This window comes from Lampetra planeri, chromosome 44 (assembly GCF_965212315.1).
Source record: "Lampetra planeri chromosome 44, kcLamPlan1.2.h2, whole genome shotgun sequence".
Lineage (NCBI taxonomy): Eukaryota > Metazoa > Chordata > Hyperoartia > Petromyzontiformes > Petromyzontidae > Lampetra > Lampetra planeri.
Window position 1 is genome coordinate 10,118,800 of NC_136150.1, and position 22,338 is coordinate 10,141,137.

Sequence of the window (22,338 nt, forward strand, 5' to 3'; positions counted from 1 at the left end):
CACAAACGGCCTCAAGTGCGCGGTCCAACACACGGAGGCGCTGTCGGGTTTTCCGGACTTCAGGTGCTGAGATCCTGCGGGCGGCACAACGCAATTCTACTGAAGCGCAACCTCCGGGCTCGTCAGACACCTGCTGCTCTGGAGATGGAGATGAACTGTCTACATTGGGTAGAACATAGGGTTTTAACCATGACGGGTGCACAAACCAGCGACGGCGACCGACCTGTATATGCACGCACTGCGGCCTCTTCACCTCGATCACCTCAACGGCCCTGCCACGGCCGGTGTAATCTAGGGGATGTACCCAGGGGTACCTGGAGACAATGCAGCCGTGCCTTGTCCCCAGTGGTCCATGGGGTCCCGGACTCCCGTTGTCCCACGAGTTGGCCGAATTTCCCCGAGATACCTCCCGCACCCTCCGTTAAACGCCTCAGCGTGACCTGCATGGGCATGGGCATGACAGCTCTCTTCTTACCCAATCCCATGCCCAGCTGAGCTTCAATGGTGGGATCACTCTCCCTCTCATACATAAGATAAAACTGGGAGAATCTTGTTGAGGCGTGAGGGGCCATCCGAAATGCGGTCAGGACACCGGGAATGTGCAAATCCCAATCCGACTACGCCTCATTAACTCGTTGGCACAACATGGACGTAAGGCTGACCGTGAAGGAGTAGTCCTGCAAAATTTCTAACCAGCGGGACAGTTGGCCTGAAGGCTGGTCAACACATAAGGAATATTGAAGGGCTGCATGGTCCGTGCACACGACAAAGTCCCAAAGCTGCTCTGCGGGAGACAACACATGGCTCCCGTAGTCCACCACTTCTGTGCCATTCACGACCTGGGACAGCACAGCACCAATTCAAGTGTCACTGGCGTCCGTGTCCAACACAAAGGGCAGAGAGAAATCAGGGTAAACGAGGGGAGGCGCGTTGACGAGGCCATCAACGCACCGCGACAAACGCGGCCGCCTCCGCCCACCGAAATCTCTGGCCCTTAGCAGTCAGCGCGTGGAGCGGTTTTGCGATCGTCGCGAACTTGGGGACAAACCGGCGATAATATGACGCGAACCCTACAAAATTGCGAATTTCACTGAACTACTTGGGGGTTGGCCATGTGCGCACGCACGCCGTTTTGTCGGGATCCGTGTCGGGATCCCGGACTCGCTAACAATGTGGCCCAAATACCGCACCGATGTTTGCAAGAAAAGGCACTTTTGCGGTTTAAATTCGAGATTGGCCGCCCGCACTTAGACAAACACAGACCGCAGTCGATACAAATGCTCCTGAAACATGCGTCCGAATACAATGACATCGTCCAAGTAAATGAGGCACAAATCCCATTGAAGACCTGCCAAGATCATTTCCATAAGCCGCTGGAACGTGGTAGGAGCAGAATGCAGCCCCAATTAAATTGGAACAACCCTTGTCGTGTTCGGAACGTGGTTTTAGGCCTGGATTATTTATCCAAGGGCAGCTGCCAAAACCCCGACAACAAATCGAGGGTCGAAAAGAACCGCGCACCCATCAAGGCATCCAAGGAGTCATCCACCCGAGGGAGTGGATACATGTCCGGCACAGAAATTTAGTTTAGTTTGCGGAAGTCAACGCAAAAGCACAGACTCCCATCCCGTTTTATTACCAAAACAATGGGAGCCCCCCACAGTCTGGTAGAGGGGGGAAATAATGTCCGCAGCCAACATCTCGTCAACTGCCTGGCGAACATGGTCCTTCTCCCTGGGACGGAGCCTGTACGAATTCTGCCTTATCGGAGCTGCGTGACCCGTATCTATGTGATGTTGCAATAGCGAAGTGCGGCCTATATCAAATTTGCCCCCGCTGTTCCCCAGACAAACCCAAATTTTCCCCGCACAATGTCCATCCAAGCCCCGTCCGACTCTCTTCCCCGCTCCACCGCGCCAACGACCTCTGCAGCCTCCGTGTAGGCCTTTTCACAGCGCGCGGCCGTTGCATGGGCAAAAACTGTACCGGCTTGGAGCACAAAAGCCCCCAGCCCCACATTTAGCACTTGCAAAAAGGGCTCCTAGTCACTATGGTCTGAGCACCCACCAACACAAGTCGCTGTATTAGAGGGGGTTAAAAGGACCCCTTCGAAATCTGTCAAATCCAGATGCTTCCGCAATCGTAAAGGCACCAACATCTGCACCTGGCAGAGCCATAACAGTTTCCCTCGCCAGGTCTTGGACTGTAGCGTTAGCCCTTGCTAACCGAGTCGTAGACTTAAAAAAGGCCAACCGATTTCCCAACGGCAATTCAATACAGCCTTGATCGGCAAGGATCTTAAGGGGCATTCTCCCGAAAAATTCGGTACCCAAAAGACAGGGCACAGTCAATGTCTTGGAGACCCACACCCGCCCTGTCAACTCAATGTTTTCAACGCGGACACTCTTCCCCCTGAATAAAGCCAACCACCGCGGATGACCCCTTGCCGCAGCAACCCTGACACGGTGCGCCAATGCACCCCACTGCTTTACGCAACGCTGCCACCCATCCGACGCCGGAGTCCGTTGCTCACACGCCGCGACAAGATGAGGGATGGCGAAGTGCGAACCGGATGCGCTCAACAACCGAGATGTGTGTGGTGACATTTGTGGCCGAGTGTCTGATGCGTCGCGATTTGCCTGCGAGGACGGGGAAGGGGATGTCAGCGGAGCGAAGGACGTCGAAGGTGAGGTGGGCGAACCAGCGCTGTTGCGGCATTCCCTGACGATGTGGCCCAGCTGGCCGCACTTGCTGGAAGGGGTCCCTCTCGGCACTCCCGCTCCTGCTGTCGTCGCCCCTTGACTCCTCTCTCGCGTGGGCTCCGGATGAAAGAAGCGCAGACCCGTTCCGGTTCCCGCGGCGCAGGCTCCTCCGGATCCTCCGGCACCCCTGCGCAAGCAGCCCCCCCGGGCCACCACTGCAGGTTGACGTGTGCCTGGATGCAGTAGGCCACCTTCAGGGATGACAGGTCACCTTCCTCCGTGATGGGGAGAGTAACAGCAACCTTTCCAGCGCCAGAGAATCGAGCGCCGTCTGTTCCATGCGCGGATAAGCTGTGTGGCCCAAGGCCAGCAGCGTGCTGCGGAAGGCGAGAGGTGTCTCGGCCTCCCCCCGCCTCCGCAGCACAAACCTAGAGCAGGCATTGGATGGTGGGTCGAAAATTGCGGCCATTTGAGCGCATGCCCGAGGCAGAGTTGCTCGATCCACCTCCAGGATGGCTTCAAATGCTCCCAAGGAGTCGTCGTACAGGGCACAGCCTCTTCCGACCACCCGACCAAAGTGCAGGCCGCTTTGAAGCGGCGTTGAAACGCCGTCCAGTCGCCCCCTGCCGCTACATACTCGCGGACGAGAGGCAGTATCGTTAAAACCCGCCACCACCCGCCAATTCATTGGCTGTGTCGGGTGGTGGCGGGTTTAACAAGGCATTTATATTTACACGATTTCACCCAAAAAATCCTCTCTTATGGGTAATATTGGTGACGAAAGCCTACGTGTTAAACGTTCATGTTTACCGCTTTATTTACGCTTAAATCAACGTCTTTTTAAGCAATGCTCATCAAGACTTGTCCTGTCTGCATCACGCCATGAGACGAAGAATCCATTCGGAGCGTTCACAGAGTTCCGTGCATGCACCGCGTGTTAGTGGGGGGCTGTAAGCCGTGACGTTGACTTGATATTTCCTTTACCCACTCACCCCTCACAGAACAAGGACAACATAGATGTGGACGGAGTCCTCGGCTTGGCAGAGAAAGCTTTCTTTGACCACAACGGCCTCGTAAGGGGAGCGTATCAGAGCACGTTGGAGGAGAGCCGCGTGATCAGCTGGGATGGATGCTACGATTTCGGTGGCGACTGGCCACACACACAGGACTCGTTGGAGCTGTGTGTGCTACGAGCAGTATACGGGTACGTGGTGGTGGTGGCGGCGGTGGTGGTGAAGGTGGCGGCGGCAGTATTTTCGGTAGCTGTGGGTGGTGGTGACGGTAGCAATGGTGGTTGTTATGAAGGCGATGAAGGCAGTGGCGGTATTGGTGACAGCGGCGTTGGTGGTGGTGGTGACGGTAGTAGTGGAGATGGTAGGCATGGTGCAGTGGTGATGGTGTTGGTAACTATTAGAATTGTATTAGAGATGGGCGATCTGATTGTTTTATTCACACGTTTGCTCAGCACAGCCCTAAAGGCCCATAACGCCGGGCAGCTCGTAACAAACGGCACTGCCGAGAGTACAATGGATGAAAGGGAATGTTTTTTCTTGAATTGTTCCCAGTTTTATTCTTGGGTTTGTCGGTAAAGTCATGTAGATAGGTTAAAAGAAAATAACAAAAAATAACACTGTTGTATGCGCTTGGGAAAAGAGACGATGGGAGAAAATTCCAAAGTGAAGCAGTGCGAGGGAAGTTTCAGCAATGTGGTGGTTGACCACAGTCTGGTAGACCCGAGTCCTCTGGATTGGTTGAGTGAATTTCATGGGAACAGTAACCATGGTCGTGGCGATAGAAGAGCGAGGAGGTGACTGACTGCCGCTGTGGGACTGATTGGGGCAAATATTTGAGTGCTCTATTATCAATCATTAGTACACTCCAACCCTGTCTTCCCAGGCCTTATAAACCATTGCTGGAGAATGAGCTGATGGACACCTGGAAGATGCTGCTCGCTCGGGAAGTTCTGCACGGATGCAATGATCCCCAGGACTCCGCCACCAAGGAACAATGGAAGGACATGGGCCTCGCCTACAGGAAGACCATCGACCGAGACATGGTAGGCAGGCGGTGGCGGGAAGTGTGTTGTTAGTGAGGGAAGTGGTGGTGATGGTGTGGTGAGGGTATAGGACAGGCATGGGGAAGTTCTAGTATTCGGCCTTCGACCTGACTGTGTTCGGGCCTGCAGCTATACGAAGCCTACCGAACTATACTTATCCATCACGGCAAGCATCTTAGCCGCATGAGTCAGGTACCAGAAGGGGGAGGGGTGGAACATTTTAGACCCGTCAACACCGTGTTTCTAATCTTCTTGGTTCTTTCGGTAAAGTCATGTAGAAGGAAAATAATAAAATAATTCTCACGACGTTTCGGCCACAACGCAAGCAGCCGTCTTCAGGTGGAGAACAGGTCTGTCAAGTAGACAGAATCTGAATGGCACGCCCCAGGCTTGGAGCGACTATTTATGCTGGGATGGAGGGGCGAAGAGCGCTTTGACAAAAATAATTTGCATATCAAGAGGAATTTAGCATATTTATGGGAAATGCAGATATGCGATTAGTACTACTTGTGAAATGCGTAGGAGGTTTGGCGAGGGGTTTAAAGTCATTATGCCCATGCATTATGCAGGATTAGCAGTATCAAAGGGAGGGAGTAAGGTTAGAATTAATAAAGGGAAGGAATGTTAATAATATGGCGCCGCAGCAACTAATATGCTTATTGACTATACATTGTCATATTACACTGTTTTATTCTACCCACTCAACTGTATACCACACTGCTAAATTCCTCTTGATATGCACTCCGCAGGGAATGGATTCTTTGCTCCGCTGCAAGCTTCCTACCACCACTCTGACATATTTTGTTGCTTCCTCTTAGTACCTTTCACGCGACGGTTAATGGTATAGTGTATAGCATATTATATAATAATAAATAGTATTAAAGTGTAATGTTTAATACAATGTATAAGGTAATATATAGTATCGTAATTTTATAGTGAATATATAGCAGTGTGGTATACAGTTGAGTGGGTAGAATAAAACATAGTGTAAAATGACAATGTATAGTCAATAAGCATATTAGTTGCTGCGGCGCCATATTATTAACATTCCTTCCCTTTATTAATTCTAACCTTACTTCCTCCCTTTGATAATGCTAATCCTGCATAATGCATGGGCATAATGACTTTAAACCCCTCGCCAAACCTCCTACGCATTTCACAAGTATTACTAATCGCATATCTGCATTTCCCATAAATATGCTAAATTCCTCTTGATATGCAAATTATTTTGTCAAAGCGCTCTTCACCCCTCCATCCCAGCATAAATAGTCGCTCCAAGCCTGGGGCGTGCCATTCAGACTCTGTCTACTTGACAGACCTGTTCTCCACCTGAAGACGGCTGCTTGCGTTGTGGCCGAAACGTCGTGAGAATTATTTTATTAAGTTTTATTTTTATTATTTTATTATTTTCCTTCTACGTGACTTTACCGAAAGAACCAAGAAGATGAATCCCTGCAGTCACGAAAGCTTTAAATCGTGTTTCTAATGTTAGCGCACTGCAGTCACATCCATCACTGCTTGGGCCTCTGTGGCCAGTCCAACATGCATCTCAATTTGTTAATGGATGTGGTTGGGGATGCTGCAGTGGGGTTGGCACACTGGAATTGCCAACTGGAGGTTTGACGGCTGGATTCCATCTGCCTATGTGGCATTTGAAACAATGGTGCAGATGTATTAAATCCCCCACCCAAATTAGCAAATGTCTACCCAGCAATGCAAAGTGGTTCACCGCAGTCGGATCAGTAGCTCTTGTGTGGTGGTGTTAAATGTGGGTACTCCCACCTCTTCTAAGGCATCTGTGGTCAGCTTGGAAGAGTAGACCAAGATACCCTCTGGAGGAACTGTCTAAAACTCCCTCTAGTGGAGGCCCTTCCACCAACATTGGCATGAGAAAGTAATTTCAGAGCCGCACTTTTAATTTTGCCTGTGTGGATGTGAGAGATTTGGATTGTGCCTACTTGTAAAAACAGGAGTGAAAGAAAACAAGTCTCAAGTCTCTATTTTGTAACAACCACCGCTCATGTGTATGTGTGTCCCCCATGTGTGTGCACACGTGCTCGATTTCTCAGATCACTTGCAATTTCAACAACAAGCAATACTCCGCTGCCATGGGCTTCCCGGCGACCCACGAACCCGTGGACGACCTGCCGGCTAGCAGCCCGGGCTGGAAGCTCGTGACTCTCACAGGTTAGCCTTTAGTCCGTGGGCCAAAGCACGGCGGTTGGTCGGTATGTTGTGTATGTTGGAATTATGAAATTTTGATAAAAAATAATTTTTTTTAATAATTTACGAAAAATGCGCAAATCGCATTAATTATGTTAATGTATGTAATTATATGCATAAATTATGATAGTGTGTGTAATTATATGCATAAATTATGATAATCACGGAGATAATTGTAGTAATTTATGCGGATGCTTGTGATTATGTTAATGTGAGCAGTTATGATAATTAGGCTTAGTTTCGTTTATCCAGAGTTGTATCAATCAGGATAACACGATTATCATTGATTAACATTTACTGATTATCTTAGTGTTTATGTTATGTTAGGTCTCCAAATTAATTTCTCATCACAGGCTACAGTTCTTAGGAATAAGACAGTTTGCATGGACTTGGAAGGAACACTCGATATGCTTCTGTGATAACAATTTTATTCTAACAAACATGTAACCTCTAGCATGCAAGTCAAACATGCGTCAATAAATTCATGAGCAAGATTATGCAATTAACGAAAATGGATGACTAAAACACTTATTCATTGGCGAGATTATGCAATTAACTAAACTGAAGGCTAACACTCTTCTAACAATCGTAACCTCTACCTTTCCACCAGGCATCTCATTAGTTCCCCCATGTATCGATCACAATCGGCGACTGGCCGAGTTTGAAAACAATCATGACACAATATTCATATGGCGGCAATAAAAGCACTTATTGTACCCCGAAAGCGAAGCATACTTCAATCGATTCGTTGGCAAGATTATATCTGTTAACGGAATGTTTGAGACAATGGTGGGTGAGGGCGTGTGTGTTGGTGGGAGAGCGAATCTGGCTCTGTTTTAATTAATTCTTCGGCGAGACTCTATGGCAAAGAAACAGGTTTGACACGATATTCACTGTGTGCTTCCTTGAGTCTGTGTGTGGGGAAGTGATACGACCCTGTTCAGAGATTTCCTCACAGCCCGTGCGGGTTGCAGACGCGACTTTCTCCGCAGGGAGGTGAGCGACGGCGCTTGGCGGTCCTCGGTAGCTGGCGGCGGCGCTCGTTCGGAAGGCTTTGACTCTCTTTCTCCACTGCGGGATGACGAGTCGGCTTTCGTTGATGCTGGTTGATCTGGGTGTGCGTATTGAACACGCGGCGCATGCGTTGGCGCTGTCCTCCTCCTCACAGCCGTTCGATCAGGCTTTCTCCACTGCTTCGTGCTCTCTGCAGCTCTGCTTGGTCGACGCTTGGTGATCTCCGCCCTCTCTACAGGTGGTTCGCTGGTCGTCACTCTGGCGATGAACGATGCTTCGTTCGTTGTTGGGTGGACGTTGGGTGTCTTTGTTTGCTCGAGAGTGATAGCTGGAATCTCCGTCAGCTTCACTCGCAGCTCGGCGACTCAGGGTAGCGATTCTTCTTAGGTGGTGCAGACCTCAGCTTTCGTTGCACGTCGCTACCCCGCGAACATCGTCATTTCGGATGACGGAAGAGCTTCCTCGTTGTCAGCGTTGAGATGAGAGGGGGGGGCCCTGGAGATCTCTGGTGGGGGCCGAAGCCCCAGAGACGAGATGGGGGGCCGTAGCCCGGAGACGAGCTGGTGGGCCGGAGCCCTGAAGATCTGAGTTGAATGGATTTTTTCTCGGCTTATATCGGGAAAATCTACTCAGTTTTCCCGAGTTCAAAGGCCGTGTCATAAAAATGTCTTTGTTCGTGTGCGTTTCGTCCGTGTGTGTCGTGTGCGTGTCCGTCCGTATGTTTATTAGCTTTGAAGACACAGCTGTGTAATCATTCTGGAAGGAGGGGTGGGCTATCTCGCGACGGCGCCACCTAAGTTATCCATTAACCAGACCGACGATTCGCATTCGCACCGAGTTATAAAAATCCTAATCCATGTTTTTGATTATGAATAATATTTGTCGCGAAAACCTACGCGTTAAGCGAGCTTTTGATCCCCTCCCTCGCTCTGGGCGTTGAAACGCGACTTATTTGCTGCTTAGTTCCATTGTGATTTGATTGCAAGCGACCCAAGGTATGCCGTAACCGTGTTCACGGTATTTCATCGTGGCCCGATCTCCCCATGGGAAATGTTATTTGCTCGCGTGTGCAAATCCTGCTGTCCGTGCTGCGGGGAGACAAAGACGGCTGTGCTCCGTGATGGGAGCACCCTGCGCGTATGTTTATTTATTTATCTTCGGAGGCATGTGTTAATTTCCTTTCTGAGCCATTGTTCCGACCTTTATTGGGGTCATTTCCTGGCTTGTGTGTGGGTGTGGAGATCCTTTCGGGAAGACAAAGACGGCTGTGAGCTGCTCGCTTCCCAAGGAGTGTTGCGTGTTGGTTAATTATGAGAGACTTCTCCGCCCTTACTCTCCTAGGAGATCCATTTTAATTTCGTACTTATTATTTGACTTCTTGTTATTATTTACTGATATCCCGGGCTAGGGAATTTGTTTTATGTTTTTTGAGCGACCCTGACTGCCATAATTATCCTTTGATGCTTCGGCCCGGCCGCGTAGAAATTATTTAAAGGTAAATAATGTCAGTATTTAATTAACAAATGATGAATCGCGACCCTGGTGCAGACTGTAGTCTGGTTTCCAATTGGAGTGAGGATAGATAATGTTTGTTTAATCTTCATGGCTAAGTTGGTAACTTTGTTTATCTAACATGGTTCAAAACCCGTCTGTGCTTCTTGTTGTCAATGTTATTTTCTTTGTTAAGAATATAATTATATATATATATTTTGTGGCCTGGTTTTGTATTTGTCAAAGGGCTTTTTAAAGAGTGGATGTCATCCTAACCCCCGCTTGCAATTCCCCCCTCCCTTGTTCCTCTTGTGTGAAATTAGGGGAGTTTTTATGACGTTTTATTGCCCTCTTTCATGCTTTCTGGCCTTTGAGGCGAGGTGTGCGCTCATCTGTGGAAATGGGGGAACGGGTTTTTGTCCGTCTTTGTTCGCTCCCAAGTTGCCCCGTGTCTATTAAAAATTAATTATATATGTTAGCAGAATAATTCTTAATAAAAAAAATAAAAAAAAAATAAAAAGGGGGTATAGATACAAACAGGTACCACCTGGGGTGGCAAGTAATGCTACCAGTGTCCACCTTGAGCAGCATTCACCCGCAATTGATTTTGCTGCACTGCCCTCCAAACGTACTTACACGCAACATCTTTTGCGCAGTGTGGCCACCTATCCCACCACTTTCCAGGCTCTTTTAAGCTTGTTTAGCTTCCAGTGTCTTGACGGGATCGTGTGAATACCGGGCTCGCCTTTAATTTAAAGGGCCTCTTAGACCAAAGTGTGATGTCATGTGTAAATTACGGTTAAGAGTGACTTTGGGGAAAACCCAGGTCTTGCCCCGATTCCTTTGCCAAAGGAGGCTTGAGGACCCGGGCGAGGAAAACAAGAGAACGAGAGGGGAGGCCTGACTTTGGCCGGCAGTGAGCTTCAAGGACTATGAAGGGACAAACCCATATTGGAGAGCGTGACAGAATCAACACATGTGCATGGTTGTTAAATTACTTGTTTGTGTTTTTCAGGGCTGAGGAAGAACTCTCTGCCTGAGAACTACGTCAACGAATGTGACCCACGCTATTCTCACTGCAACGCCTCCACCAGGCTCCCTGATCACGGTGAGTGTGCATGTGTAGCCTTGGTCAGCTCGGCCTTAAATCTAGTATGTGGTGTGGAGTGAAAAACATCGGCACTGGGGGAGACAAAGGTGGCTGCACACGATGCCAACCACGCCCTTAACAGAGTTGCCAAATTATAAAATGTCCATCAAATGGTTGAAATTACTTCATTGGGTTAAATCACATAGCGATGTTAACCTCTTCTGGCAGACTATACCCGTCTGTGACACGCAGCACATTGGTCATAGCGTTGCGCCGTAGGAATGGTGCCAATGCCAATTCTACCAACGGTATATGTTTATATCATTCGTGTAAACCGGAAATTAATAGAGAATGTAGGCTCGATATTAAACAGCCCTGCAAGGATAATTTTAGTAGATGGCGAGTGTAGATGTAACACTTTTGCACGGTCTTTCAAGCTTGGTCACAGTCCAGACTTTCTCTACTCGGCAGTTATTTGTTTTCCAGGCACAGGGGAGATGGCATTTGATGACGGCCCGGTTGCTTGCGCTGATTTCCCGCGTGAGATTCCACTGCTCGAGGAGGAGGAGAGGAGGAGGTGCAGCGGTGACGGTCGTGGGGGGCTCGCAGCCCTGCCGAGTGGGGGGCCGCATTTCCCCCACAATGCAGAGGGGGATCTGTCGTTGCCCTGTAAACCCGACGCCCCCAGTTTCCTACTGGCCTCCGATGGAACCCCAACCGCCAACCTCGCTGACCTCCCCGCGCCGCAAACTCAAGATGTCTTCGCCTCCATGAGGCAGATGGTCAGCAATTTGTGGAGTGGCGGCGTTGATAGCGGTGTCAATGGTGACACCCGTGGTGGTGTTGGTGATGGTCACTCCAATGAGAGCGAGGGCTTGGATGATAACCCGGACGGTAACGTACACAGCAAGCGGCTGCTCGGAAAATGGGTCAAACACGTCAAGTCCTCTGTCACGAAATCAAGCGTGTCTTCGGCGTCCACCTCTGATTCCGATGACTGTGCCGACTTTTTCCCGCGTTTTCCATCGCTGTTGAAGTCTGCTCCCGGGCATCCGATTTTACCACGCGGCCCGTTTTGTGGCTGGATTGAACTTGAGGAGCCGGTGTTGTCCCTCGTACGCTCGATGGATGAGATCGCCGGCGTGGCAGAGCCGTCGATACCACCGCTGGACCAGCTGGACAGGTGGTGGCAGCAGCAGCAGTGTCGCCCTGGGGAGGTCAAGAGTCGACTCGGGCAGTCGCGGCGCTTCAAGAAGCTGCATCCTGTGGACGAGGTCGCCGACGACTGTGCCACCATGCTCGCGCGGGAGATGGATGGCGTGTGCCGCTCGGCGGGCTGGGATCTGCGGTTGCCAGCCGGGGGTCGGCAGGCGGTGCACGTGCCGCCGGCAGATGGAGTCGGCACCGACGCCGACACCTTGATCTACCAAATGCGGGAGCAGCTCAAGTCGGGGTCGCTCGCCAGCAAGATCTGCAGCTACCTGAAGCGTGTGCAGAAGCATAACTGGCTGCACGCATCTGCTGGTGATGAGCAAGATGAAGAAGATGAGGAGGAGGAGTCAAACCACAGGACGTCGACGACGGCCGCTGTGCGGTCGTACGAGAGGGTGTCGCTCGATGACTCGTACTTCGACAGGTGCGATCGCCGTCGGGATTGTGGTATCCGGCAAGAGGCGGAAGTGGTGACGATGGCGGTTGACGTTCAGGATTTCCAAGCCGGCTCTTCCAGGAGAGAAGATGGGGATGCGTCGGTGGCGGCGTGGTCACCGACTGTTGAGTCCGTGATGTGGCCGGGAAGCCCGGTGAGCATGGACCTGGATGAAGACTCGGAGGGGTGTGAGGACGAGGCGGACGTGAGGGTGACAGGGTCGGAGGTCAAAGGAGGAGGATGGGGTGACTTGGTGGAGCAGCGATGCGATGCGACTCTGGCAAGCAGTTCAGGTCAGGCAAATAAATGAAATATCTTCGCGTGTGCACGGGTTTAATTATTAGCCGCTCCTCACTTTATTGAAGGTCAGCGGCTCAGTGCCCACTTGATGTCGGCAAGTTGACCGATTATTTTAAGAAGCAATACAAACTTCGGACAATCTATGTCTTGGCCTTCATTCTACATATATAAGACATAAATGTTTAGCATTATTTATGTATCGGTTTTGCATTATCCGGGCCACCCCTTACCCCGTTTTTTTCACTACCCCACACCACTCGGAGCAGATTTGTAAAGCGAAGGGGAGGCCCAGGACCTTCTGAGATTTCTCTCGACACTGATGTTAGCCATGGCCGCAAATCGAACAGGTTACCAAGTTCGTAGCTCAGTGCGCTCACCACTGCGCCACCACTCCACCCTTCCTTGGCAGCAGGAAGATAACACTCGTGTTGTGTTTGGTTTTTTTTCTGTCACCACACACGCCCTCCAATAGTCGTTCACGCTCACCACATTGCCAAGCCCAGCAAGACCGACCTCCCTTGGGCAGCCGGGATCTGTTCTCAGCCAGACACAAGCGGGCGTCTGGGTTGGTATCCGTCCTCTGTGGAGCTACCGGCGCCACACCCCATCGGCGGCGTTCCGCCAGAGACCACCTGCCTGCGCTTTCCACACACTGAACAGCCCTCGCCTCAACTCGTCAGTACCGCCCGGCCGGATTATATCACTGCCTGCCAAGTTGTGCCCGTCGGTATCGGCGCCGGCTCTCTTCCGAGCACACTCCAGCCGGAGGTTGTGTCAGCGGACTTGAGTTTGGGCCCGGCGGCAGCAGTGGCCGGGCAACCGAGCGCAACGCAAGCAGTGCCAGGCTTGGTGGACCAGCGAGACGCCTTCTACGTGCATGGCTCTCCTGCCGATCCTGAGCTGGAGCCAATTAGGGTGAGCGAGTGGGGTGGTGTGGGGTGGTGTGGGGTGAGCAGGTGGCACGTTGTGGGTACAGGGTGGCCATTATGATTGTTTGATCGTTCATGATAAATGAATGGGAAATCATAACACCATTTCATTATCAGTTTTACCAAACTTCACCAGCTGGCACTGTTTTTTGAATTTTCGGCGTCAGTTAACATCAGCGACGAGTGATGGTGCAACCAGCCCTGGACCCGTACCCCATTCATTCAACATAACACGCTGGTCACTGCAAGGAGGCTGTGTTTTTTTACATAGTATGTAATGGGTCATCACGTGACTATTCGCATTTGAGCACCCTGTGAGGTTTGAATGTTCCTGCATGCCAGCTGGTTTGATCGACACTAAAATTGGACCAGATTTGATTGTCGGCTCCCCTGACTTTGGGAGTCGATAATTGATTCCCTAAACAATTGTCGATAAAACAGCGTCATTCTTTTAATCCTTCGCCTCGCTCAACTCACCTCTCCCGCTGTGCTTCGTTCCCATTAGGAATACCTGCGGCTGCAGAACTGGGAGGAGATCCAAGACGGGCGACTGGCCGAATACGAGACTAGTAGCAAACGAGCGCTGGTCGTGATTAGAAATAAGGACATCGGAAGCATCCTGCACACGGTAAAACGGGGTGGACGGGCCATACAGAGAGTCCCTGTGTCAATGGTCAATATTTCCACCCTGAGTATTTGTTAACTTTGGGAGTATTCTGAGAATAATTGTAACCCCCAGAGGTGCAGGGGGAAGGACAACAAACTAAAAACAAGCATTTATAAAGAAATTAGTTTTCCATCTAGATTTAAAAGTGCATAGCTCCAGTGGCCTAACATCGGAAGGAAGAAGGTTCTAGACGGCCGCAGAAGTGCAGCTGAAAGCACGCGGTGGGTGCAGTGACTCGCGCATTGCGGTATTTACTCGCTTTGTTCATGTGTGTGTGGGTGTGAAGGTCTTCAATGGTTTGAGTATGTTCGGGTGTATCAGTGTGTAAGAGTGTCAGTGTCACTATGAGATCTCTTTTACCAGTGGCAAAATATAATGGTAGGTTTTTACCCTTTTAACTGGTACAAAACTGACACCTTTATTCAAGGCATCATGTTTGCAATGACCACAACACAAGTAGTCAATAAAGCAAACAAAAAGAAGCAACTCTGATAAGGATAATAATATGCACTGTCATTGAAGTTGATTGGCCCACACCCGAGACGGCTTTCTTTAGAGCCTAGTCCCCATTGGTGTAGGGCCAGATGACACCAGAAGGCGTACAACTCAAAAACAGTGCAATATCAGAGTATTGAGAGTTCGGGGTAAACATTTACACTATGAGATCTCTTTTACCAGTGGCAAAATATAATGGTAGGTTTTTACCCTTTTAACTGGTACAAAACTGACACCTTTATTCAAGGCATCATGTTTGCAATGACCACAACACAAGTAGTCAATAAAGCAAACAAAAAGAAGCAACTCCTTATCAGAGTTGCTTCTTTTTGTTTGCTTTATTGACTACTTGTGTTGTGGTCATTGCAAACATGATGCCTTGAATAAAGGTGTCAGTTTTGTACCAGTTAAAAGGGTAAAAACCTACCATTATATTTTGCCACTGGTAAGAGATCTCATAGTGTAAATGTTTACCCCGAACTCTCAATACTCTGATATTGCACTGTTTTTGAGTTGTACGCCTTCTGGTGTCATCTGGCCCTACACCAATGGGGACTAGGCTCTAAAGAAAGCCGTCTCGGGTGTGGGCCAATCAACTTCAATGACAGTGCATATTATTATCCTTATCAGAGTTGCTTCTTTTTGTTTGCTTTATTGACTACTTGTGTTGTGGTCATTGCAAACATGATGCCTTGAATAAAGGTGTTAGTTTTGTACCAGTTAAAAGGGTAAAAACCTACCATTAGTGTCAGTGTCTATGTGAGGGTGTGTTATGGTAGGGAGTGCGCGCTGCACTACGAACTAACACCAGTGATGATTATCTGAAATGATCATGGGTTTCCCCTAGGTCCACTCAGCCTCAATGAGTACCTGGTGCCGTGTGTAAATAACAGCACTAGGGAGATAAAAGCAGTTTAACACGTAGGCGTTTGCGATTAATATCCATAATATAGGTGTTTTGGGTTAGATCGCGTAAATTTCAATATGTCGTTAAACTTGCCACCACAAATGAAGACAGTTGGCCACCCACCTCCTCGTGTTCCGTGCCGGTCTTCACAGGTGCTCGCGAACAGTGCTTGCCCCAACAGTCTTGACAGGCTATACGGGGGATCTTGGTCTTTAATGGTGAAACTGAGGGTGTATCAGTGTGAAATGGAGTAATGTTCAATGTGTGTGTGTGCGCTATTAACCCAGCTATCCTGACAATAGCTGGCATCAGTCGTGGTCTTGCAAAGCTTCAAAATAGTTAATGACAATTGAAGTGCGCCTGTGCAACAACAGGAAAACAAAAATATAATTATCTTGAGGCTGTCAGACAGAGGTGGAGTAGTGCACAGTGGTTAGCACTTTGCTTTGAACTTTGGAACCTATCTTTAATTTCCCGGCATGGCATATGTGCTTCTCTAATCACTTGTGGGGAGCAGTGAGTGTAGTGGTTAGCATACTGTGCTATTAACCTAGTTATTTCAGTTTTCCGAGTTCAATTCCTGGTTGTGGTCCTGTTCTGCCCCCCCACCACCATTTACTGACCCGCACTGACCAGCATGATGAAGTATGGTCACACAGCCTTTTGTGACCCATCACGGGGTGGGCATGGCATTCATGCAGCAGTGGACTGGTAAAGGATTATGGTATGTAGGAGGCATGGGTTCGATCCCAGACCCTGACAATGCCTGTTGTATATTTGGGAATTCACGTATTCTCTCTCCCAGTGATGGTCAAGTAAACTTTTCTCCGGGTCCTTTAGTTTTGGCTGCTACTCTAAATTTCCACATGTGATATTAAGCCACTGCGACAAGCTATTGTGTGTGACCAGGTCACCTCTGAAAAAGAGCTAATAGCTGAATGGGCTTCACCTGATAAATAGAATAGTTTACTGTATATGCAGTACAGTCTCTTGTATAACGCGGTAGTTGCGTTCCTGAAGAACACCGGGTTACAGAAAAATGACGTTATAAATATATAATTTAGGGTAAAGCACAGTACGCGATAACACGTTAGATGTGTATGCAGGCTGAACAAAGACTTGAGGCGCATGGGTAGCATCTCGAAGCATCCAGCAGCATCACACCTTGTGTGATAATGCTATGCCGTGGCAACTGCACAACCGCTTATTCCTACTAATGCGATGTAGTTCTGTTCACTCAATCACCTTATATCCACTCCGCATCGGTGTTGTTGTATGTGTTGGGTTATGAAATTTTGATAAAAATAATAAAAATTAATAATTTTCCGAAAAATGCGCAAATCGCATTAATTATGTTAATATGTGTATTAACATGCATAAATTATGATATTGTGTGTAATTATATGCATAAATTATGATAATCGCAGAGATAATCGTAGTAATTTATGCGGATGCTTGCGATTATGTTAATGTGTGCAGTTGTGATAATTTAGCTTAGCTTCGTTTATCCATTGTTATATCAATCAGGATAACACGATTATCATCGATTAAACGTTTACCGATTATCTTAGTGTGTTTATGTTATTTTAGGTCTCCATTTTCACATCTCATCACAGGATACAGTTATCAAGAATAAGATAGTTTTGCATGGACTTGGAAAGAAGCACTCGAACAGTTGGTGTTAAGCAATTTTATTCTAAACAAGCACATGACACTCTTATCCGAAAGCAAGTATACGTCAATAAATTCATGGGCAAGATTATGCGATTAACGAAAATGAATGACTAAAAATACTTCTTCATTGGCGTGATTATGCAGTTAACGAAAATGAATGACTAAAACATTTCTTATTCATGTAACTCGACGGCAGCAACTGCTTTGCACGATCAGTTGATATTGAACGCACCACCTCGAAATGGCAACCCTTTTTGAAACGCAAAGACAATTTTTTTTTAAGTCTTATTCGTGTGCGTGCTGTGTGTGCGTTGTCCCCTTGTAATATTAATTAATTCTTGGAGCCGGGAGTTGTGTCGTTAGCTTGTGTGGTGTGGGAGGATACAAACAGCGGCCAGAAGTTTTCTCTGGGTTGGGCGTGGCCGCCGCGAGCCCCTGCTGCTCCCTCGCTCGGCGTGTCTCTGCTTGTGCGCTCTCTCTCTCTCCACTGCTGGACGACGAGTTGGCACGACGCTCGGTGACGCCCGGTGACGTCCGAGTCGTGCTGCTCTTGCGCTCTCTCTCCCTCTACTGCTAGATGACGAGTTGGCACGACGCTCGGTGACGCCCGGTGACGTCCGAGTCATGCTGCTCTTGCGCTCTCTCTCCCTCTACTGCTAGATGACGAGTTGGCACGACACTCGGTGACGCCCGGTGACGTCCGAGTCGTGCTGCTCTTGCGCTCTCTCTCCCTCTACTGCTAGATGACGAGTTGGCACGACGCTCGGTGACGCCCGGTGACGTCCGAGTCGTGCTGCTCTTGCGCTTTCTCTCCCTCTACTGCTAGATGACGAGTTGGCACGACGCTCGGTGACGCCCGGTGACGTCCGAGTCGTGCTGCTCTTGCGCTCTCTCTCCCTCTACTGCTAGATGACGAGTTGGCACGACGCTCGGTGACGCCCGGTGACGTCCGAGTCGTGCTGCTCTTGCGCTTGGCGGTCCTCGGTAGCTGACGGCGCGATGGCGCCTCTCTGCAGCTCTGACGGCGGCGCTCGTTCGGAAGACTTTGACTCTCTTTCTCCACTGCGGGATGACGAGTCGGTTTTGGTTGATGCTGGTTGATCTGGGTGTGTATTAGACACACGGCGCATTCGATGGCGCTGTCCTCTTCCTCACAGCCGTTTGACCAGGCTTTCTCCACTGCTTCGCGCTCTCTGCTTTGCTCGCTTGGTCGACGCTTGGCGATCTCCGCCCTTTTACAGGTTGATTGCTTGTCGTCACTCGTCACTCTCTGCTCCGTGCTTCCCTTGTTCGTGCAGCTGCCAGCTTCACTCGCACTTAACTTCGTTCTGCGAGAAGCGACACCTGCTATCGGCATCGGTGTTTCGTTTCCTCACGACGTTCCGCCAGCCGGAGCACGGCTGAAACCCAGCCCCGACCCAGGTTGAACTCAGACTTCTGCAACTCGAACGACCCCTCCTCGTTCCATCACTTCTCGAGGCACGATCTGTCCCAGCTCTCTTGCGAGCCCCGTCGCAACGCCGAGCGCGACTCGGACAGACTGCACTCAGACTGTCACCTTAACGACGTCTCGTCGTCCCATCTCTCCTCGAGGCACGATCTGCCCCAGCTCTCTTGCGAGCCCTGTCGCAACGCTGCGTCGCAAGCCGAGTTGCGAGACCGAGCACGACTCGACCCAGACTGCTCGTTCGCTATGTGCGCCCGTGCCTAACTCAAAACGTGACTCCCCTCTCTGCGCATTCTTTGCGAGAGAAAACAAACAGAAAAAAACAGATGTCTTTGGAAGGTCAGGCACCGATTCACCCCTGTGACCTTTTTGCTCCCTCCTTGCTTGCCAGACCCCGCTGGAAGACAAAGGTGGCTGAGGAGATGTTTGCAATACATTTATGTGGTCCTGTGTGTTACATTTATTCTTGAATTATATTTTATGAGTTCCTTCGGTCTTAGTATCGTGGTTATCATTCGTCTATGTTTAATGAATATTCGTACTGATCCTCGTCACATTATTATTTTGGGGCTTTGCCAAGTTTAGTTCTCCAGAGATTGGTGTTTTATTCTGAGTTATATTTTAATGTCCTGAGGTTAAGTGTAACTATGTTTCCACTTAAGCTTTCTGGAATTCGTACTCTTTAGTTTTTAGGACGGTCATGTAGATAGGAAACATGTAATTCTAAATAATATGTATGCGGTGAATACGAGTAATATAAGATAATTACTAATTTAAAAAACCTATGGTTTGTTGGTTAATTCTCTTTGTTAAGTTTCTACTTTTCGGTTAGGAAAACGTTAAGAAAACGCGAGTTGCAACCATTATTATCCTTTACTCTGCTCTGCACCCCCTACGTGCATCTCAAGATGTCTTGGGAGGTCAGGCCATCGATCTTTGTCCATCTGGATGTCTCTGACCTCTCTGTGACCGAATTCTTATCATTTTAACCGCCCTCCATGTTTCATGGATTCCTGGTGTGCTTGTGAGTTGTTTTCATTATTTAATAAAAAAAAATAGATATATATATAAAAAAAAATTATTGATTATTCTTAATATTAATAACGGAAACCAGGGCATAGATACAACAGTGTTATAAAAAATGTGTTCCCTAATAGATTCATCGCGTTGTATCCAATTTGCTTTATGAAAACACACAGCGTTATAGCAGAACTGACTATTGTAATTGTATCAACACAGGCGGTGATTGTCGTACCTAAGATTGGAAACCAGCGGTTTAGAGTTTTGGCAGGGTTTTTATTGGTCGGATCGCAGTTCAGGCTTTTTGCTACTCTGTTCGCAGTCTACATGTTTTTTCCTTTCGCTTCCCCACGAGGGTCGCTTGCGTTGACCGGCGATTTCCGCGCATCACTGTCTCCACCAGATCCCACGGCTGCTGCAGTTGCGACAAGCGTCGTCGGGCGTGCGCTTTGCCGGCGTGGACGGCCTTGCTGACATCACGAACCGCTCGTTCCGCAAGCTGCTGCACCTGGGCGGCTTCCTCGTATCGGATGACACTGCGCTCAAAGAGGCAGCCAGCGACCCCGGTGAGTAGGCTCCACTGTTTTGGGTGAGCCGGGTCACCCTTGCCAAATGAGAATATATCCCGGTCTTTTCTTTGGAATGTTAATAGTATGGAGCTGCAGCAACTAAACCACCATGTAAAAAACTAAAATATAAACTACATCAGTATCATCAGTATACTAAATATACTCTCCAATAAGCTGAGCTACTAACAGTAAGTCATACATTACAATTCTATGTCGCAAAAAACATTAACATTCCTTCCCTTTATTAATGCTAACCCTACTCCCTCCCTTTGATGCTGCTAATCCTCAATAATGCACGGGCATAATATGACTTTGAAACCCCCCGCCCACCTCCTACGCATTCCACAAGTAGTGACTAATCCCATATCTGCATTTCCCATAAATATGCTAAATTCCTCTTGATATGCAAATTCCTTTGTCAAGGCGCTCTTCCCCCTCCAACCCAGCTTAAATATACGCTTCCAAGCCGGGTGGTGTTCATTCAGACGCTGTCTTTCCGACAGACCTGTTCTTCATCTGAGGACGGCTGTTTGCGTTGTGGCCGAAACGTCGTGAGAATTATTTTATGTTTTATTTTTATTATTTTATTATTTCCCTTCTACGCGACTTTACCGAAAGAACCAAGAAGATGAATCCCTGCAGTCACGAAAGCTTTAAATCGAAATATAATTCGAACTATTCATAAAAACGTGGGCCTGGGCAGGAAATATCAGCAAGAATAATTGAGTGCCAGCCAAGGAATGGAAAAAATCTGCGAGAGCATGCTCGCCCCAGCGGAGATGGAGTTGTGAAATCAACTCGGGATCGTGAGAGGTGGCCACGGCTTGTGGAGGTTTTCATCCAGCGGTGGATTGACCATGGCTGATGATGTACGATGATGTACGTAGGAATGTTTAACGACGTATCCAACCGCGGTAATTGGAGGTGCAATGATGGTGACGAACAGCAAAAACTATTTCTGCATCGCATTCTTTTGACGCCACGGGCACCGTCCTCCCACGCCCCATCGCAGGCCTGGTGCAGAAGTTCATCGGCGTGCTGCGGTCGCTGAACTCAGTGGGCACTCGGTGGGTGTGGAAGCTGCACGGACGCATGGTGAAGAACCTCCACACAGCTGGACGGTGAGAACCCCCCCGACCAGCATTCCGGAGGGCTAGGCGCATGGCCAAAGGATGGTCTCTTAGAGGGCAGTGGAGCAAGTAGGTTGTTGACCTACTGTGTGCGTGCGTGCTGGCTCACCCACCCCCTCGTACTGTACTGGCCTTTGATCAGTTCTACTTGCGAACAACACGTGCCCCAACAATCTCTTAAGGCTATACGGGGATCTGTCTTTTTGCATCTGTCTGGTTTTTTTTCCATCTGCCTCTTTCTGTGTCTAACCCTATGTCTCTGCTTGCCTGTCTTTCTGTCTGTCTGCTTAACTGTATCTTTTTCCACCTATCTCCATCTCTCTGCCAGTATGCCTATCTCTCTGTCTTTCTCTCTGCCTGTCTCTCCAATCTCCCTGTCTCTTACTTTCACCCCATCTATATCTTATCATCTCCCTGCCTCTGCCCCTCTTCCTGTCTCCATCTCTATCTGTCTCTCTACCTCTCTGTCTGCCCGTCTCCGTGCCCGTGTGTCTCATTCCATCATCTCCATGTCTCCCTGTCCGCGCATTTCCAGGGAGAGCTGCGTGTGGGGTGACGTGCTGTCCTTGGTGCTGGGTGCCGAGCGGCAGCAGCTGGCGGAGTTCCTCCCTCCCCACGCATGCGACGACGCTTGCAACGCCAGCCTTGGCTTCCTGGGTTGTGCGGTCAGCTTGCAGGCACTCAGTCCGCAGTGTCGCTACACCGTCTTTCTCACCGGTGAGGGGGTTCGCTCACCCGGCCACGCCCGGCCGTGCTCACCCAGTCACGCTCGCCTAGGCACGCTCACCCAGGCACGCTCACACACAACCGTTAAGTCACCCTCACTGTCACCTGCAAGTCCGTAGCACCCTCCTGTACATACTCATGCTGTTCCCCCACACTCATCCACGCTCGCCCAATCACAATTACCCAACAACGTTCATCTGTGCTCATACACACTCAACCACGCTCGCCCACGCCATCTTCCGAGTGCACC

The 22,338-nt window shown here is 49.3% G+C and overlaps 1 protein-coding gene across 6 annotated transcripts in view; it reads left to right on the forward strand.

Moving 5' to 3' along the window:
• The window catches only part of LOC144732929 (uncharacterized), a 112,203-nt gene that overhangs the window by 83,372 nt on the left and 6,493 nt on the right, over window positions 1-22,338 (forward strand). For 5 of the 6 annotated variants that reach the window (XM_078614606.1, XM_078614610.1, XM_078614609.1 and 2 more), the window contains 10 exons: window positions 3,704-3,906; window positions 4,599-4,758; window positions 6,828-6,945; window positions 10,502-10,594; window positions 11,048-12,517; window positions 12,997-13,439; window positions 13,959-14,081; window positions 20,067-20,229; window positions 21,245-21,353; window positions 21,898-22,079. In XM_078614606.1, coding sequence (XP_078470732.1) covers window positions 3,704-3,906; window positions 4,599-4,758; window positions 6,828-6,945; window positions 10,502-10,594; window positions 11,048-12,517; window positions 12,997-13,439; window positions 13,959-14,081; window positions 20,067-20,229; window positions 21,245-21,353; window positions 21,898-22,079 — 3,064 coding nt within the window. The remainder of the gene's footprint in view (window positions 1-3,703; window positions 3,907-4,598; window positions 4,759-6,827; window positions 6,946-10,501; window positions 10,595-11,047; window positions 12,518-12,996; window positions 13,440-13,958; window positions 14,082-20,066; window positions 20,230-21,244; window positions 21,354-21,897; window positions 22,080-22,338) is intronic. The other variant, XM_078614608.1, reaches the window with a different exon arrangement.